Below are 17501 nucleotides of genomic sequence, written 5' to 3'. Positions count from 1 at the left end.
CAATGTTTTGTTCTTGTCATGGAATGGAGAACTTCTGAATACAGCTCACAAATTGGGTGTTCTTTTTTTTAATCCTGCGGAAGTAAATTTAAGTCATTTTTAACTACTTTCCATTCATTCCACCAAAACCAGACACCATGTATGAGTAAGTGACTTCCATGTGAAACAGCTCAGAGGAAATGGCTTATGATTCATTGTCATGCAGGTAAAGTTGCACTCATGAGGCTTATGTACAAACAAGAGGTCTGACTTTAAATGAACTCTAGGTGTGTTTGCTTGTCTGGTGCATTTTGGTTAAAATATGTTTGTTCTTAAGGTAAAGTTACTCACAGTGGGTAGAGTGCTTGACTCAATTTACTCAAGTAAGAGCAGCTATACTTCATTATTATGCTACAGTTCATAATATTACTCAAGTAAAGGTAAAAAGTAATGTCTTCTCAAACTAAAAGAACCTTTTTCCAAAAAAATAAAAAAATAATCTGTGACCTGCAAAAACTTGTGTTGCTGTTTCAAAATTCACATTAACTAGGAACCTGAATTAAAACGGGCTGCATAGTTAAGTTACCAGCATGGCACTGCAACGTGTTCCAAAACACAAGGCCAAGTCGACCTGGTGTTGGCAACAATACTCAGCGGTAAAGGTTCCTGAGTGGCCATGTTAGTCTTCTGACCTCATTCTAATCATTTTTGTCACTTGAAGCAAAATAATAATAATAATAATAATAATAATAATGAGAATTTGAGACTTTGCCAAGACAAATGGGAGCTATATCCCATTGACAGAGAAAACAGAGCCTTTTTCACAACCAGCACAACATTAATTTGGGAAGTTTTGTTATAATTTGAAACGAGCAAACACTTTGATGATTCTTTCATGATTTAATCTCTTAATTATCTAGTCGACTTATTTATTTTGGTTTCCAAGATGTAATGCACTGAAATAACTGGAAGGTTTGCTGTTCTCTCTAGGCAGCTGTCTGCCAGTCCAGGCGTTCCTGCAGCTGCTTAACAGATCACATGTATCAGAGCACATGATACGCTTCTCATTTAGCTGTGGGGTCCATTCTTCACCAACTTAGTCAACTAAAAAAAAAAATCACCCAGCTAGAAACGTTGACCAGCAGTGAGGGATGGGTTTTCCACTGGGTTCCCAACAGGAATGGGTGTCACTCCAGATCTGGACCGATCGGTCAAAGAAAAATTAATATAGGAAAACAAAATATAAACTAATTGAGATTAACTGGTTGGTAATGCACAGCTTTTATTATTCAATAATTTAAAAAGTTCTTGATCTTACTATTAAAACTGCTTTGGTATATTTCTTCAACTCTTTCCCTCAACTATATTCACATACTAGGTCATGACCACACTAAACTGGTCAGACATGTGCCCACACTAACTCAGTGTGGAACTTACTGGTACAGTACTTGGCTTGTTTGAGTCTTCCCTACAGAACCAGGACTTCTTCATATCAAAAGGTAACTTTACTTTTTATTGGAGCTGACAAAAATCACATCAGAGGTAGCCCATTGTTCAATCTTGGGACATCTGTATTTAATATTTACATTCTCCCTGCCTCCCACTGGCTCATGCTATACAATGTAATAAGATTAGTTACCATAGCTACGCAGATGGGATACATGAACAAGAGCTTGAAAAACATATGCATGCATTTATCATTAGTCAAATTGATTACTGTAATGGTTTCTTCATATGTCTGATTAAAAGGACAACTGCAGCATTTCCAAAACACTACTGCTTACATTTTCACTAAAAATAAGTAAATAAAGCACAACACCCCCGTTCTAAAGTTCTTACATAAGCTCCCTGTAGCTCAAAGAATAGACTTTAAAATACTTTAGTTTATAAACCACTAGATGGCTTAACACCAAAATACATGAAAGATTTGTTTTCATTGTACCAAACTGCTAACTCTGTTGCTGCATTTTTGTTATACTCTCAGGTAAAGAACACAAATAATATGTACATTATATTCTAATACTATTAATAATATAATTAATATCACGTTATTAACAATAATTACTACTAATAATAATTAGTATTCATACAAACATAGTTTTGTTTAAAATTTAGTAAATAATCACTTATGTCTAAAGTACAGTTTGTTTTTAAATCATGTACATAAGTTGTGAATTTAAGAAATAATCTTATGGTCTAATGCAGTGCTTCTCAATTCCAGTCCTCAGGCCCCCCTGCTCTGCATGTTTTAGATGTGTCTATATTTCAGAACATTTGATCCAAATGATTGCATGACCTCTTCTGCAGTCATCAAGTACTGCAGAAGCCTGTTAATCACTCACAGATTCAATCCAGGTGTGTGGCAGAAGGGGAACACCTAGTATATTTTCTAAACTGCTCAATAAAGTGCGGCACCTGTTCCGACCTATCACGCTTTGCTATTTCCGCCCTCTCTGTTGTTTCGGCCAATCAAATAATTTAAAATATTTAGATCCCGCCCTTCTAATATGACGCTCACGCGGGCTTCCTGTAGTGTATGGGCGCTGCTTGGTCGTACCGTACGGAGTAGTCTGTTTGAAACGCTGTATTTTAATTAATAACGAGCAACATGTGTGTTCGGGAGCGAACAACAGGAACCTAACTTGACTGTGTTTGAACAAGTTTAAAAGAGAACGCTCGAGCTGGAGATAAATATTCAATCTCGGCCCACTCCTGGTGAGTGAATGTGAGTTTTAAGACAAAGTAACGTTTATGCTATGAACTCTTTGTTTTTGGTGAAATTCATAAAGAACTACGTTAACATAGAGCAGAACCTGGGTAGTTTGGCATTCCTGCCTGTAAGTTTTAAAACTTTATTAAACAAAATAAGCAACTTCAGTTGTTGTGCTGTGGAGGGTCATAACTCTTGTTTTTAGCAACTAGCTAAGCAAACTGTACTCATTATTCGAGGGTAATTTGACCGTTTATGTCAAATACTGACCCTATACGAGCAAAACCGATATCAATAAACTTCTTAAATCTCACTTTTAGCTTGTTTATATGGTTACACCAAATTAACCTGTATTTATGTCCTTATGAATAAAAAAATTGCAGCTCGCTTGAAATAATATCATTATTTATTTTTAGGAAATATGGCAGAGAGTTTTTACAAGCTGGAGGATGAAACCTTCCCCAGCTTCCTCGGCAGATCTCTGGACAGCGACCGCGCCACACTGGAGAATGTAACTCTGGGTTCTGGTCCTGGGCTGCCTGTGGCTGCCTCGACGGTAGCTAAAAGTAGACCCAGCTCCGACAGCAGGTGGGAAAGGATGGGACCTCCTACACACTTTTTTCCTTCAAATGTGTCAAATTGATCGATGTTCTCTGTGACACCGGAAAGGAGAAGAGTCGTCTGGTCAGCATGTCTACCAGGGCTCAAAGTTTATGTTTTTAATTGATTCGTACCAACCCCTTTCCTTTATATTTTATTAATTCTTTGTGAAATCATTGCAATGTGATCATTTTACAGAGGAGATCATGAGGAAGCGTCATATCTGGAGGGCAGAGCACAAGAAGGCAAGTCACAGTCATCTGTTGCAGGACATCCCAAGTTTTCCCTCGGCTTCAAAGATGATTTGTGAGTAAAAAAACACGTTTTTGTAATGATATATTTTCAAATTCACCTAATTACCCAAACACACACCCTTCATGGTGTCCAGATTAAGGAGTTATGTTATTATTGTAAAATCACAGTAACAGTTGGTCTTTTTTTTAATGACAATTAAGCTCTTTTTTTTTTTTTTCTCCAAACATTTTTTAAATGTTGGTCCCACGAGAGCATCAATAACTAATATTTCATAATATGCTTGAGCCAAGTTCTTAACGGCATATTTGCCCTACTGACTGTAATTGCTAAGTTCCCTATTTGGGTATTTGTTTTGATTCTCCAACTAAATGGAGTAAATAATTTTTAGGTAAAAAAGATGAGATTTTATTTACTTTTATCAAAATCATAATAAACACCAACACTTATAGTGATTAAGATTTTAAGTCTGTTTTAACAACCATGTTTTTGTTTATGCTCTTTTGTAATTTATTTATTAGGATCTTGTGTAAAGTTTTAATGCACAATATTTCAAGGCTCACTGCTGCTATACATGTTTTTTTTTCTTTAAAGTCTTGGCTGCATTCTAGGTTTTGTATAGTCATTTTATTTATTTTTTTCACATGTATACAGTAATTTAGTGTTTCTGGAGGAGTTATCTTGTTGCTAGGTTGTTTTTACAGCGAGGAAAGGCAAATCTATATAACTGAAAATGGCTTTGCTGAGATAAATAAACTTGTTTGTATTTTTGAATATTTCTCTTTGCTTGTGTCACAGGGAGAATACAGATGACTTTATTGCTACCCACCACCTGACAGACATGCTTATTAAGATCAGTCTGGATGGGAGCTCATCCAGAAACCAAGGCTCTGTGCTTGGCCTTCTTCCTACCCAAACGGGTTCAGTGTCTGGTCGGCCCACAGAGCTAGGGAGCGGTGAGTCCTCCAGCCCTCCTGAGACTCTTCTTCACCGAGACTTTCTTTTCCTGTCTTGGTGCTGTTATTACTTTTTTTTTTGCTATTTTGCTTGTTTCTTGTAGAGGGATTATTTGTTTGTAAACACAGCGGTTGCACGCACCTTGACTACTGCAAGAGCCAGGAGGTCTTTAAATGCTCTGGTTACCATGGTTACCATCATTAATCTTTCCGTTTTAAAATTAGCTAGTATTTGTCAGTCAGTGGACTACAATACCTGTTTATCAGAGTGTGAGAAAATAAGTTATTTTCTCGTGCTCAAATCTCATCCACTAAATTGGCATTAGTGGATGAGATGCGTCTCAGTCACTCATAAGCATTCACCAGGTGAGTCGATGAATGATGAGAGAAAATGACCTAAACATTGGATATTACTTTCTAGCGATACTAAAGCAATTTATTCACAGTGAGATAATCAGTTCTCTGAGATATGCCGAGTGCCTCGAGATAAGACAAACGTATACATGGTGAGCAATAAAGGCACCGGAATAGGCTTTTCCAAAAATGTACATTTTCATTTATTAAAGAAAAATAAATGGAATTCATATTTAGTGTGTTATTCTTTAAATAAAATCCTTTCTTCCTAGCTTGGTCACAACTTGAGGGGAAAATGGGGATGTAGCTACATCGATCAAGGCAGGTGATGAGCTAAGCCATCAAAAATTAAAAATGCAGTAGGTTGAACGGGAGGCGGTGCTAGGTACAGAGACAATGTGCTAAAAATAAAACTTCTGACAACCGCAGATGCTGCAAAACTGTGTGCGGGAGTTGGCCGGGCAAAGAGGGGTGATCTGCACTGGCAGCAAGTTGTAAATTTTATTAGCCTTATTGTAAATAGTTTATATAGTTAGAAAAATGTATTCTTGCCTGTCTTCTGAAGGCGACATGCGCAGTAACATGGCTGCTGCCGCAACATGATATCGACTGCTAATCCCTCTACTTCATTTGCATTTTTTAAAACATTCTATGGGACTACACAGAATCAAACTTGTTTTTTAACCAAGCAACATTTTGATTACACATAACCAGAAAAGCTAGGCTTATTTGCTTGAATATTATAATATGACTCACTGGTGCTATATATGCAAATACAAACGTTTTGGTGTTGGATGAAGACGGCTGTAACTGGAAATCTTTCTGCCTTACAAATGGAGTTATGTTCATTTTATAGATCTTTCAACTGGTTCTTTGACAATTGCCCAACTGGGCCAGAAGAACAACAGAAAGGTACATAATTGTTTAATTACAACTTTGGTCTCTGACGTATCCATTGTATGTGATTGTATTTGATTTCTATTCTTCTGCCTGACACCTCGAGTGTTGTCTTTTTCTTACTACTTAACTAATTTTGTCCTTTACTGAGGGACACTAAAGGTCTAAACTGATCTTTGGGTTTTACTTTTGACTTGGACTCACTGTTATTTACTCATCATGTTAAATTTGTCCGTATGGGTTCAGGCTGTAGCGGTCACATCTGAGGCAGACTGCTTGCAGGCCGGCGGATTGGACAGTGACTCCTGCAGTGGCAGTAATTCCAGCTTCCTGGTCCATGAAAAGCTTATGTCTGTGGACACTATGAACAGTGATGTGACAGGTACTATTACTCCTTCCATTTACAGGGTTCCTTCCAGGTTTGGGACAGTTTGATTTGATTTTCTTAGAAATTAAAGAAACTTGAGTGACTAAACCCCAAATCAATTTTAATTAGCGGATGAACCGTATAAATGAGTCCTTTAGGGTTCTTTGTTTATGAGCAAATTGTGATGTTTTTATGTAAACTTCATTAATTCTGCAATATTTAGCCTAAAGCAGCCTCATTGCTGCCCTCTTTAAGCTGAATGGTGGCTACTACAATCAAATTTTCCTATTGATTAAAACGCTTAGTTACGTCTGTTACAGCCCCACATTCAGGTAGAACACTGTCTCATTCAGACACGCCTCTGGTCAGTTGGAATTGAGTGTGATGAACATTTTTCTTTGCATTGACTCGGGTCTAAGAGCACACAGAAATGCCTTATCGTGATGTCACTAGATGGACCACACAAGTGCTTAGCCACATGTTTTTAAAGCACATTATCAAAACAAGTTTTGATTTCTACATGGTTAAATCTTTCTGATTTTGTGGGATTTTTTTTATTGCTGCAGACCTGGTTTTGGTAATTTTTTTTCTTTTCATAACACAAATGAAAGTAACATTGTCAGGTTTTCCAGGTCTTGCATTATGTAGAGTTGATCTAAGTTTGCTCAGATTCCACTGAAAGCAGCACAGCAGCTTGTTGCCACACTGCACAATCAGATACCAACGATACATTTTTTTTTTATCTTGCAGTTTGTTAAACATGAGAATAATAAAACCCAGTGAGGTAACTGTTTGACTTGTGTTCAGAATATTATTGTAACTATTTGGAACATTATGGAATTTTGAAATGGAAAATTAATATAGGAATTCAGATTTGTAATATTCTTTAATCATTGATGTGGCAGAAGAAACCCAGAGCTTGGGTGTAGTTTGTGACCGAGCCGTGGATGCTAGCTCTATATGTGATGTGCTTGGCCACCAGATGATGACCTTGACCTGAACAACCTGCCTGATGACGAACTAGAGGCATATTTTAACAAACTGGTTCCTCCAGCAACACAGAGAGGCAGAGTGGAGGGGCAGGAGATTCCTGTGTCGGTAGGATTCACATAAATTAGATTGGGTTTCCCATTTTTTAAATCTGTAATTTGATCTTTGTCTGCATTGAGCAAATGCATTTAATTAAAAACCGAAGTTATGCCTCAATGTGCGTAATGTAAGTTGTTTTTTGCTTATGCACAGAGAGTGGCGGTTGCTGCAGGTTACACGTCTGATGCCAGTTCAGAAGAGGCACATAAGCGAAGATACCAGTTCCTCAATCAGGTCAGGCTCTTTTTCATCACTGCCCGTCTTTCTTGTGACCCTCATCAGTTTACTTTGTCAATATAACCATATGGAGGGTTATATTGATAACCAGGGTTTATATGGCTGCCTGAAATCCCTGAAAAAGCCACAATTTCAATGAATCAATGTTTGGAAAGTGCTTGATATTCAAACGACAGTTTTGTAATGAAATGCAATTTAACACTTGATTAAAAGACTAAAGTTGGAAAATGTTATTTACAGTTGAAACCAGGTATTTTCATAAACCACATAAAACCACAGCTTTTTTTTTCCCGCTGTCTGAAGTTAAATGAGATTTAACTTTTGTTTTAGGTTAGTTAGAATCACTAGTTATTTTTATTCGCCAAATGTCGGAACCTTCTCTGTATATTGTGTTTAAGCATTTAAACACATTTGTCCATGAAAGTTATTTATCTTAAAACTATTGGTGTTTCAATGTAATGAATGTTTTTTATTTTACTTGTTAAATATTACAGAAATTAAAGGATGTTTTTGTTAAATTAGTGTTTTGTTCCCAGACCAGTCAGGTTTGTGAGAAACTTTTTGAAACGCACAATTCTGTTAAATTTATCTTGTCCCTGCTGTAGAGTACCATCACAAGACCTTAACAATAAATGATGTATATAACTGTGCATTGCATCCGTCTTTTTTCTATTAGTTCATTTGTATTGTTTTATTTGCAAAGGGTGGTCCAGGAAAGGTTAGAAAACTTACCTGTAAGGTGCCTGAAAAGTGCATGAATTTTACTGTGGGAAAATGTGGTTTAAAAGTGGCCTTGCAGAGTTGAAGAGTTTTGTAACTATGTTTCTCCAGGAGGACTTCCGGATGCCTGATGTGCGACTCGCTGCTACAGGCATGGACTCATGTCCAGCCAGTGATGAGGACACCGAGGACGAGCTGGAGACGGCCAGAAGGAACAACGTCAAGACACGGCTGTTGCCTAGCACGTCCAGACAACTGGTCAGGAAATGGTTATTATGGAGATGTGAAATGTCTTTAACCTAATTTTATATTACACTTGAGTTGAGAGGTGGAATGAAAAATGTTGAGCCCCAGAGAAAGCCTTAAAGAATAATCAGGATTGCAATGTTGCCATGGAAGCAACAGTATTCCAGCAACTTTTTTTTTTTTTTCCCTCTGTGGGGATCCATATGTTTCCACAGGTTGGAGAAAGTAACCGTCCCAGTTTCAGGCCGGGTTTGGAAGGCGGCAGTTCGGGGGACGAGGCTTCCTCTGGTCGTGGAGGTCCATCGCTGCTTCCTGGGATTGGACACAGACGATCAGCTGAAGGACAGGTCATCAGCTCTCCTGTTGCAGGTAGAACACACACTTAGAGATGTACCAATTAGATAAAATCTGTATTTTGTCCCAATATTTAGAAAAAAAATTCTAAATTGAGTGAAAATGTACCCGGAATAATCTATTTAGACAAATTCTACGATTTGTGCTCTGTGGGAAGTTGTGCTTTATATGTTTATAATTCCTAATTGCACTTTCTGAACCATTTGAAAGAAAGTTTGTTGCAATTTTTATGTTTGACCAAGTTAGTCAACCTATTTTTTTTTATGTACTACTTGTTTTTCTAAAAATGTTACTGCTCAATTGTTTGTTCATACATCTCAATAAATTATCAGTGAAAAATTTATCTATTTCAGTTGAGGGTGAAATTAGTGTTTTAACTAATCACACTTGTCCATTTCTGGTGTCTCTCTAACATTGGGGCTAAGGGCAACAAACCCCCCACCCCCAAAAGTATAAACATTATGTTTACAGAGTCACTTGAGGAAGAGTTCTCAAGGTCAGGAATCAAACATACATGGAATGCATGACATTTTTTTTTTTTTTATTTTATTCATCTGTAATTTGGTTTGAAGTGTAGCAACTATTTATTTATTTTTTTCCTATGGCTATGGGAAAAGCCCAACCTGCTCTGTGCGTTTAACCTCCAGTTTGTGTTGTGCCTCTGTAAAAGGGGATGGAGGCGGAGGCGACGGCAGCAGTGGCAGCGAGGAAAGCGGAAACGACGGGGGCGTTTCCACCATCCCTGTTCCAGTCAAAGTCCTGACAACGTACGACGCCCTGCGCGGCCTGGGGATTGTTGGGAGCAGTCCTCTCAGTGAGGAGGACAAAAAGGACTTCAGCAGTCTCCCACAAAACATGAGGAACGGTTTTCCCAGATTTACACAGGTGTGATATCCTGTTGAAGAGAAGGCTAAAAAAATCCTGAGTGTAAAACCTAAGGATAAATCTCCTTATTTGGTTTGGTAGGATATTTTACAACTTATTGGTCATTTTTACTGCGCCTCCAAGTATACGCTAAAGATGAATTTAAATCCAATTCTAAAGGTTACAAAAGGTGACTGAATTTAGTTTTTTTTTTTTCTCTTCTAAAATAGCAATGAATCCTTAATTGGCTAATATGCAACTTATTAGGTAGACATGAATAAACAGTGGTTTAAAAAAAGAAATTATTTCACAGTGAGACTAACTTTTACCATCATTCTGGATCCAAAAAAAATGGAAAACATGGAATTGTAATGGCAGATTAATCATGTCTGGAGTTTAATTATTTCAGAAACTTATTGATTTGATTTAACACCATGTGTGGTGTTGCTGTATCCATTCCTAACTCTTCTTTGGTGATCAATGCTCTTCAGTATTTCCTGTGTGTGTTGGGTCCTGCAGATGGGCGACCGCGTCGGGCCTGTAGGAACCGGTGAGGCCAGCTTGTCGTCCTCAGTGGCATCCCACACACACTGGAGCAGGATGCTGGACAGACAGGAGGCCCTGGTAAGGACACAAGCTCTACTTCTCTACTGATTATTTTTGGGGATAAATTTCCTTTAAAACTTATAAAAGCAGCATAAAATGGAACACTTAACAGATTGTATTGCCACAATATCAGGACTTTCTCTAAATGAAATTCTAGTGAAGCATTGACTAGGTTTAAAGTGTAGTTATGATAATTAGGACAAGGGGCAGCATTATAACATTGGTTTGTGGGAACATCTCAGAAAATATCAAACAGTCAAACCCATTAATTATACACAGATAAGTGTTTTTATCGATGTTGATTTTGACTTAATGTAAACTCTAAGTTTCTCAGGAAAAATTTAAGAAAACCTTTTGGGTCATTAATCTCAATATAATTGTCCCTTTTTCTTAAATATTATTTTTACATAGCTTTATGGTATTGTACAGATTAATATTGCTATAACAGTTGTGGTTTGATATTGTGAGCAGCCCAAAATGTATTTTTTATTTTTTCCCCTGAAAAACTTGGGAAGGTCAAATAAGCATGCCAAGAATAATGAATGAATAAATCTGAGTTTCACTGTTTGCACTGAATTATTGGAATAAATGTTTTTAACAGTCTAGTACAATGCCATACAAACGACATTTAAGCTGAAAGTCCAAAAATGGGTAGAATTCCATCTGTTGTGCACACTGATCATGTTAGCTATTTTTAGAAGCATGCTCACTTCAGGTACACTGTAGGTACGTTCACTGCATGTGGAAGAAATATTTTTGAAGACTGGTTGTCCATTGCTGTTAAAAAACTTGGTGTTTTCTTGCATTACTACAATTTTACGTTTTCAGATTGAAAATATTGGCTGGAATTCCCAATTTGTTTACTTTTGAGATGGAGTTTACAAAAACGGATGCCCAAGACATGTAGCGTCATTAATCCAAACATTTCCCTATGGTCATGTTGGTTCTGTTTTGGATGCCAGGATGCCATGGAGAGCACAGATTGTGGCCCCACAGCAGAACGAGTCCTGGATTCAGTCTACCTGAAGAGACCGCAGGATCCGACTAACGACACCGCTTCTCTTCAAAGCACACACGGCAGTTTCCATCTTTCCCAGGTTCTGTGTATTACAGCGATGGGGAGCTAAATCAGTTTTCTGACCAATGTAGCTACAGATGCAGTGATCAGAATGTTGTAGCTGAATTCTCATCTGAATTTTCAAAACATTAGCTTTATATGGTCTTCCTTCCATGAGTGTTCGTTTATATGCTAGTATAGATGCCATTTCATTTACAGACAAAAATCTGGTTGACATTTTAAACTGGTTTTATCATTTTATATAGTTTTTGGCATTTATAACGCTCATCTCTGTTCTTTGGAGAATCCTGATTCGTACCAGAACTGAGATTCCAAAGCATTGTAAACATTTCAGTGGATTCCTTTTATCTACTAAAGTCTTCCTGATTCACAGCCTGAGTGAATCAGATGTTTTAAAGTGTTATGAAAACAGTCTATCAATACATTTCTGTGCTTCCTTTCAGTTCATGCATAAACACCTTACTGGTACTGATAATGGCTAACTTTGAGTCTCCTGTCGGTTACAGTATCTAGATCAGTGTTGCCACAACCTGTAACCAATTAATATGGAAAAAGCTACTATTTTTCATTCAAGGACCTGTTGAGCTTTAAATTGTCTGATCCTGCTCACTGATCAATTTCTAACTGAATCTCTATTTAAATTAAAGTACAACTGTAATTGTTAAAAGTTGTTTTATATCGGCATCAATCAGTATGGGTTCCTTGCTACATACACCTACAAGTAAAACTTCAACATGTTTTAATTTTAATTCTTATTGAGTTTTGCCATCTAACTGTTGTGTAGGTGCTGGACACCAACCAGGATGCCACTGATGATGAGGCAGTGGATGAGCCTGATGGGGCCCGGCACTCGTTGGGCCCCAGAGGAGGCCCCTGTGGAGATGTGGCAGCTTCCGAAGCTTCCGGTGGTGCAAGTGAAGATGACAATCCTCTGTCCACTTCGCTGGAAGCAAAGTATTTCTCCCAGAGCTTCCAGCAGGACCCGGAGGAGTCGGATGAAGGCTGGACCAACTGCCCAGACAACATGGAGCTGGAGTTTCAGCAAGGTGGGCTAAGAGTTCACTTAAATACTGACATCAACTTCAATCCTTCAGTTTACTTGTAGTATCTGGTGGTGCACAGATTGCAGTTTTCTAGCCGATCAACAATTTTTAAAAAGCCTAACCTGCCGAAACAGAATTTATTTTTTTTGTTGTCTGAACAGTCACTAAATATACTGCTCAAAAAAATAAAGGGAACATTTCACTTTAATTTTGTGTGTGGCTCCAAATCCAGGCCTCCATTGGTTAATAAATTTGATTTCCATTGATGATTTTTGTGTGATTTTGTTGTCAGCACATTCAACTTTGTACAGAACAAAGTATTCAATGAGAATATTTCATTCATTCAGATCTAGGATGTGTTTGAGTGTTCCCTTTATTTTTTTGAGCAGTGTATATTTTGCTAGGGTGACAGTTGTTAACCTCACATGTGGAGACGTGACCTGGTGGGTTCCCATAGATTCCTAAAAAAAAATCTGAATCACTGAATTTATCTCTTAAAAATAATACCTTGATTGGTATAAAAATGTCTCAAATCAGTCTTTCAGAGGTCTTAAAAACGTCAACGTAAACTTTAATGTAAATAGAATTTTATGGTTGCAGAGCCCCTCATAATAAAATAATTGGAAACATTTATTTTTCTTAGTTTACCGAATGCTTCTCCCTGTAACATCATGCAATCTCCATATAAGAGCAACGTTGTTGAAGCCAGGACTCTTTGTTCATAAATAAATAACCTGCCATTTGTGTTTATGTTAATCTTTGGATAGTTTTTCCAAAATTTGTAGCTTCTAAACTGGACCAAAAAGTTTTATGTTAAACATTTGGGTGAAATCGTCAGCCGTGGTAATCATTTTTAATTTTGCTTATTCTGAAGTAAATTTCATCAAGTGGCATTAAGTCTGTCTTGAACTTTTTACTTAACTTAAGCTGTGGGAGCCCAGCTCTCTCCTAGCAGAGCAGAAGGGTACAGTGGTTCATTTTCAGACCTAGTAGATCGGTTTCACATGCAAAAATCGGCCAGTCACCTGCAGCTAAAGAAATCGGGGCCAATTTCAGTGCACCCGTAGTAGTATCTGATTGTGTAACTACATACGCACCAATGTTCTTGTTAAATATTAACAGCAGCTTTCTTCTTCAGGAGCCAACGCCGGTCAGAGTGTCGTTTACCAAAATGAAGAAGGGAAGTGGGTCACTGACCTGGCTTATTACTCCAACTTTGAGAAAGAGGTTGATGAGAAGAAATTGGATAATAGCAGCCAGTTTCAAAATGAGGACTTTCTATCTGCCAGTATGTAAAAGATCACAACTTTCTTGTAAAAAATATGCAAGTGATTTGTAATTAAATGCATTTTGCTGCTACTAATTTGCAGGTGATGCTATGGAGAAGATGATGAAGGATCAAGAGGAGTTTGAGAAAGAGCACCAGTTTATGCAGGTAAATCATTTTGGGATCAAATTTGATCCTGATTTCTATCTTGTATTAAAACTGTTCCAGATGACACAGAAAGCTAAAATGCTCGGGGGTTAGCTTACAGTGCCTCCTCTGTTCAGTTTCTGAGTATTTCTCTCCACCAGGAGGAGCAAATTGAGCCAGCAGCTGGAGGCAACAGCACCTTCCGCAGTGATTCTTCCTGGAAGAGTCCACCCAGCAGCCACATTCTGATGAGGGCTTCCCAGGTCTCGTCGGAGATCAGGCAGGGAGATGAAAGCTACCTGCGGCTGTCTTTAGGACAATTCTTCAGCCAGCGCTCAGAAGCCCTGGGCTGTCTGGGCAGGACTGATGGAGATGATGTCAAACGGGTCAGTAGATGCAGTCTGTCCCGGTTAATAACTTATTGTGATTCTGTGTATATTTGAAGCTGAGATGGATTCCGGTTTTATTGTGTGTTTTGTTAATGTTTTCATTGAAATTGTTCTCTTCATCCAGCCATCCTTTGGTTACATCATCACCTCTCCAGAAAAGAGGGAACCTTTTCCACTCATCCAACCACCTGACTTCTCATTTAATGACAACTTGCATCTCGGTGCCACTGTAGACTTTGGTGAAGTAGACAAAACTCTCAACACAGGTGTGTTTGGAAACGTCTGACACGAGACATGCGAATCTTTCAGTGTATAGTGATTTTTAATCGGTAGTTTTTTTTTTGTTCTTTTTTTTCCTGCACTTCTGACACCACACTCAGTTACAGTTTGACCTTTTCATAATGCTTTTGGTTAATTTCTTAAATGTTGTTGGGCTCATTATGTCTCTGCAGAAGATTTGGACAAAACTCTGAATGCTGCTGGTGAAAGGTTGTCACCAAAAGGGGATCCTGACCCAGAACCTGGTAAAACTGAGGTACCTAATGCTACTTGTGTTTAAAAATGAATTGAAAAAAGAGACCTATAATATGTTCTCATCTATCTGGGTTTGTGTGTTTCAGGACCATATTGGGGCTGCCATGTCTGAATACACTCCAGGCTCAGGATCCGAGTCGACCATGATGAACCAAAGCGTTTTGTCTCCAGATAACAGCAGCTCACTGATGCTCAGCATCAGCACAATCGCTTCGGCTATTGCCAACGCTTCCATCAGCACTGACCCGTCCCAGCTGGCTGCTCTGATCGTAGGTCTGTCCAAGAAATCCAGGGCCAGGAGTGGACCGGAGTCTGGCGCCACCCACAAACAGGCGCCCAACACGGATAATCAGGTAGGACTAATTTATCTGTTCACTATTTGTTCCTCTGAAAGTGACTGGTAGAGTTAAAATGCATCGTAATGAATTATGACTTTGATTTATTCATTTCAGACGGGTTTTTATAAACAATTAAGCAATCGGTAGGACAGAGAAAACATGGGCGTGCATAACAAGAACAAAATTAGTTTGAAAAGGAATAGAAGGTGAACGCTTATTTAATCCTGCCTTTTATCTCAATTTAATGAAATGTATTACTTATCGACTCAATAATTAAAAATTTGTAGTTAAAACAATGTTATATTCATGTGTGTGTTCAATATACTGTGCTAAAGAGCCAACAAATACAGTATTATTGAGTTAACGCGTGTCAATAAACCACTAATCACGATTGACCTGATTAGTTGTTTCAGCTCTATTTTGGTATTTTGTATTTGTTTCGAGTGTTTGTTGAAAATTAGATGAACTCCTTTGTTTGTCCTCCTTAGACGCCCCCTCAGCCAGATCAGAGCACAGTCACAGAGGTTCTGCAGAGGAGCATCTGTGTTGGAGAGACGAGCGCCTTTGACATGGAGAAATACTTGAAGACCAACGTGTCTGGCAGCAGCGACTCATCTGACGCACACACAACCTTTAACCTGAGCAGCTGGGCCGACGGTCACAGCAGCTGTCAGAAGAACCCCATGTCAGGGTGTTCCAGCAGACAGGACGGAGCGACTCTGGAGTGTAACGCAGCAACAAACTGCGGCAGACCTGACAGGAGTTCCGGGCCTCATTTGTCTCTCAGTTCTGCCAGACAGACAGTGGAGTTGGGACAGAATTCAGAACCGTTTTGTAAGAATGACAAAAGCTTACCCAGAGCCTCCCAAAGCTGGAGGAAGTCCCAGTCAGGCTTGCCTCTCAAAGCTCCGTCCCCCCTGACCCAGAGTTTGAGAAGTGTAGGTCAGGACCCGCAGGACGGGCCCAGAGGTTCTGCAGAGATCACACCAGGGAATTTAACCACAACTCTACCTCAAAGCTCAGAGAAGCAGGCAGAGATCTCAGGAGAGAGAGCTCAGCCTGCACAAGGTCCTCTACCTGGTGAGTAATACCCAGAGGTTCACCTTCACTGATGCAGTTAGGGAGGCACCGCTCCACTTCCACTTTTGATACAGATATCTGAGGATTAGTAAAAAAAACTATGCTGAATTGACTTAAAACATTTAAACACAGATATACATATACTGAATTACACATTTGCTACTTTTCACCAGTACAGCACACTTAAATACACCGGTCGCTTCACTAGCTTGGTCAAACATGTAAAAACAACTTTACATTTTATATTGGTTGTTTTACTCTTAACTGCAGTGACTGAACAAATTAAAGAAACTGAAAAACAATAGGTTGACTATATTAGTCAAACATGTAAAAATAAACTGGAACAAACCTTTTCAAAAAGTGTAATTATGAATTCTGAATATAAAGTATGTTGCTCAGAGCACAAAACACAGAATTGGATTGAATAGATCTGCCCTTATGGATCAGACGCATCGTTACAGATGCCGATCTAGAATTTTTTTTTTTCCAGTGTTTGTACAATACAGATTAATATCAGACTGCTGCATCTCTAGATGTGATGTCATGATTGTTTATTCTGAGATTCAATCTTTGGTTCAAAGGCATGCAGGGACATTTCCCTGAGCCAAGTGTGGAGGAGACTCAGAGCAACTTCAGGCCTTCCACTTCCCCTCTGACCCACTCCTCTCCCAGTCAGACCTTCATTCCCACTGCTGATACCAGGTATTGTATCCAACATCCATCAACCAGAAGGATTAAATATTGCTTTTCTTTGCTTTTTCACTGGTCCAAATTTGCAAATGAAAAATATTGTCTGTCTTCCCAGTTTGCATTCTCCCTCCTCATCCAACGGCAGGCTGGCAGACAGACGTCCAGGTCCTGACCTCTCACCCGAGTCAGTCTGTTCCAGCCCCAGTCTCAGCAGGCTCACATACATCTCGGTAAACGACAGAACTGCTCTGCCCACACCTGAGCGGCAAAAGGTACAGCTGGACTGCTGAGATGTTTATACTGAAGCTTTGGGAAGTTTTCTACAGATTTATTTTTTTTTAAATGTACTGTCAAGCTCTTGTCAAAATGTTACTTTTTTAGGGCTGCACGTATGCATTTAAAATGTAAATATTTTGAAGAAACTGCCTTTATTGCCTCAAATGGTTAATTGGTATTATGTCTACAACTAATTATTTTAACTAATTGCACAAAAAAATTACACATTCTGTAGATTTTTAATTGAACCACTTGAGCCTTTTCTATTCAATATTAGAAATGCATTTAAAGATGCAAAAGAAATCATTCAATTTGTTTTGAAGAAAAACATCTAAAATGCAATAATGCAGCTTATTTTTAGTGTTTGATTAAAGGATGAACCTGCAGCTAAAACAATACTTAAACATGTGAAAAGCCTGAGCCTTTCT

General features: G+C 38.5%; 1 protein-coding gene across 3 annotated transcripts in view; it reads left to right on the top strand.

Moving 5' to 3' along the window:
* The first annotated feature begins 2473 nt into the window (after positions 1-2473).
* The window catches only part of cep192 (centrosomal protein 192), a 37512-nt gene continuing 22484 nt past the window's right edge, over positions 2474-17501 (top strand). The window contains exons 1-23 of one of the 3 annotated variants that reach the window (XM_016670624.1): positions 2474-2694; positions 3106-3277; positions 3488-3595; positions 4340-4497; positions 5708-5763; positions 5995-6130; positions 7098-7213; positions 7358-7438; positions 8273-8419; positions 8623-8776; positions 9432-9646; positions 10145-10249; positions 11194-11328; positions 12094-12355; positions 13491-13640; positions 13723-13787; positions 13928-14152; positions 14280-14421; positions 14608-14690; positions 14776-15042; positions 15516-16107; positions 16689-16809; positions 16913-17069. In XM_016670624.1, coding sequence (XP_016526110.1) covers positions 3111-3277; positions 3488-3595; positions 4340-4497; positions 5708-5763; positions 5995-6130; positions 7098-7213; positions 7358-7438; positions 8273-8419; positions 8623-8776; positions 9432-9646; positions 10145-10249; positions 11194-11328; positions 12094-12355; positions 13491-13640; positions 13723-13787; positions 13928-14152; positions 14280-14421; positions 14608-14690; positions 14776-15042; positions 15516-16107; positions 16689-16809; positions 16913-17069 — 3642 coding nt within the window. In that variant the 5' untranslated portion in view covers positions 2474-2694; positions 3106-3110. Of the gene's footprint in view, positions 2695-3105; positions 3278-3487; positions 3596-4339; positions 4498-5707; positions 5764-5994; positions 6131-7097; positions 7214-7357; positions 7439-8272; positions 8420-8622; positions 8777-9431; positions 9647-10144; positions 10250-11193; positions 11329-12093; positions 12356-13490; positions 13641-13722; positions 13788-13903; positions 14153-14279; positions 14422-14607; positions 14691-14775; positions 15043-15515; positions 16108-16688; positions 16810-16912; positions 17070-17501 lie in introns of all 3 variants that reach the window. The other 2 variants (XM_016670625.1, XM_007550454.2) reach the window with 2 other exon arrangements.

Source organism: Poecilia formosa, unplaced genomic scaffold, assembly GCF_000485575.1.
Source record: "Poecilia formosa unplaced genomic scaffold, Poecilia_formosa-5.1.2 Scaffold36, whole genome shotgun sequence".
NCBI lineage: Eukaryota > Metazoa > Chordata > Actinopteri > Cyprinodontiformes > Poeciliidae > Poecilia > Poecilia formosa.
Note: the sequence above shows the minus strand (reverse complement) of the source record. Positions and strands in the feature narration are given on the sequence as shown.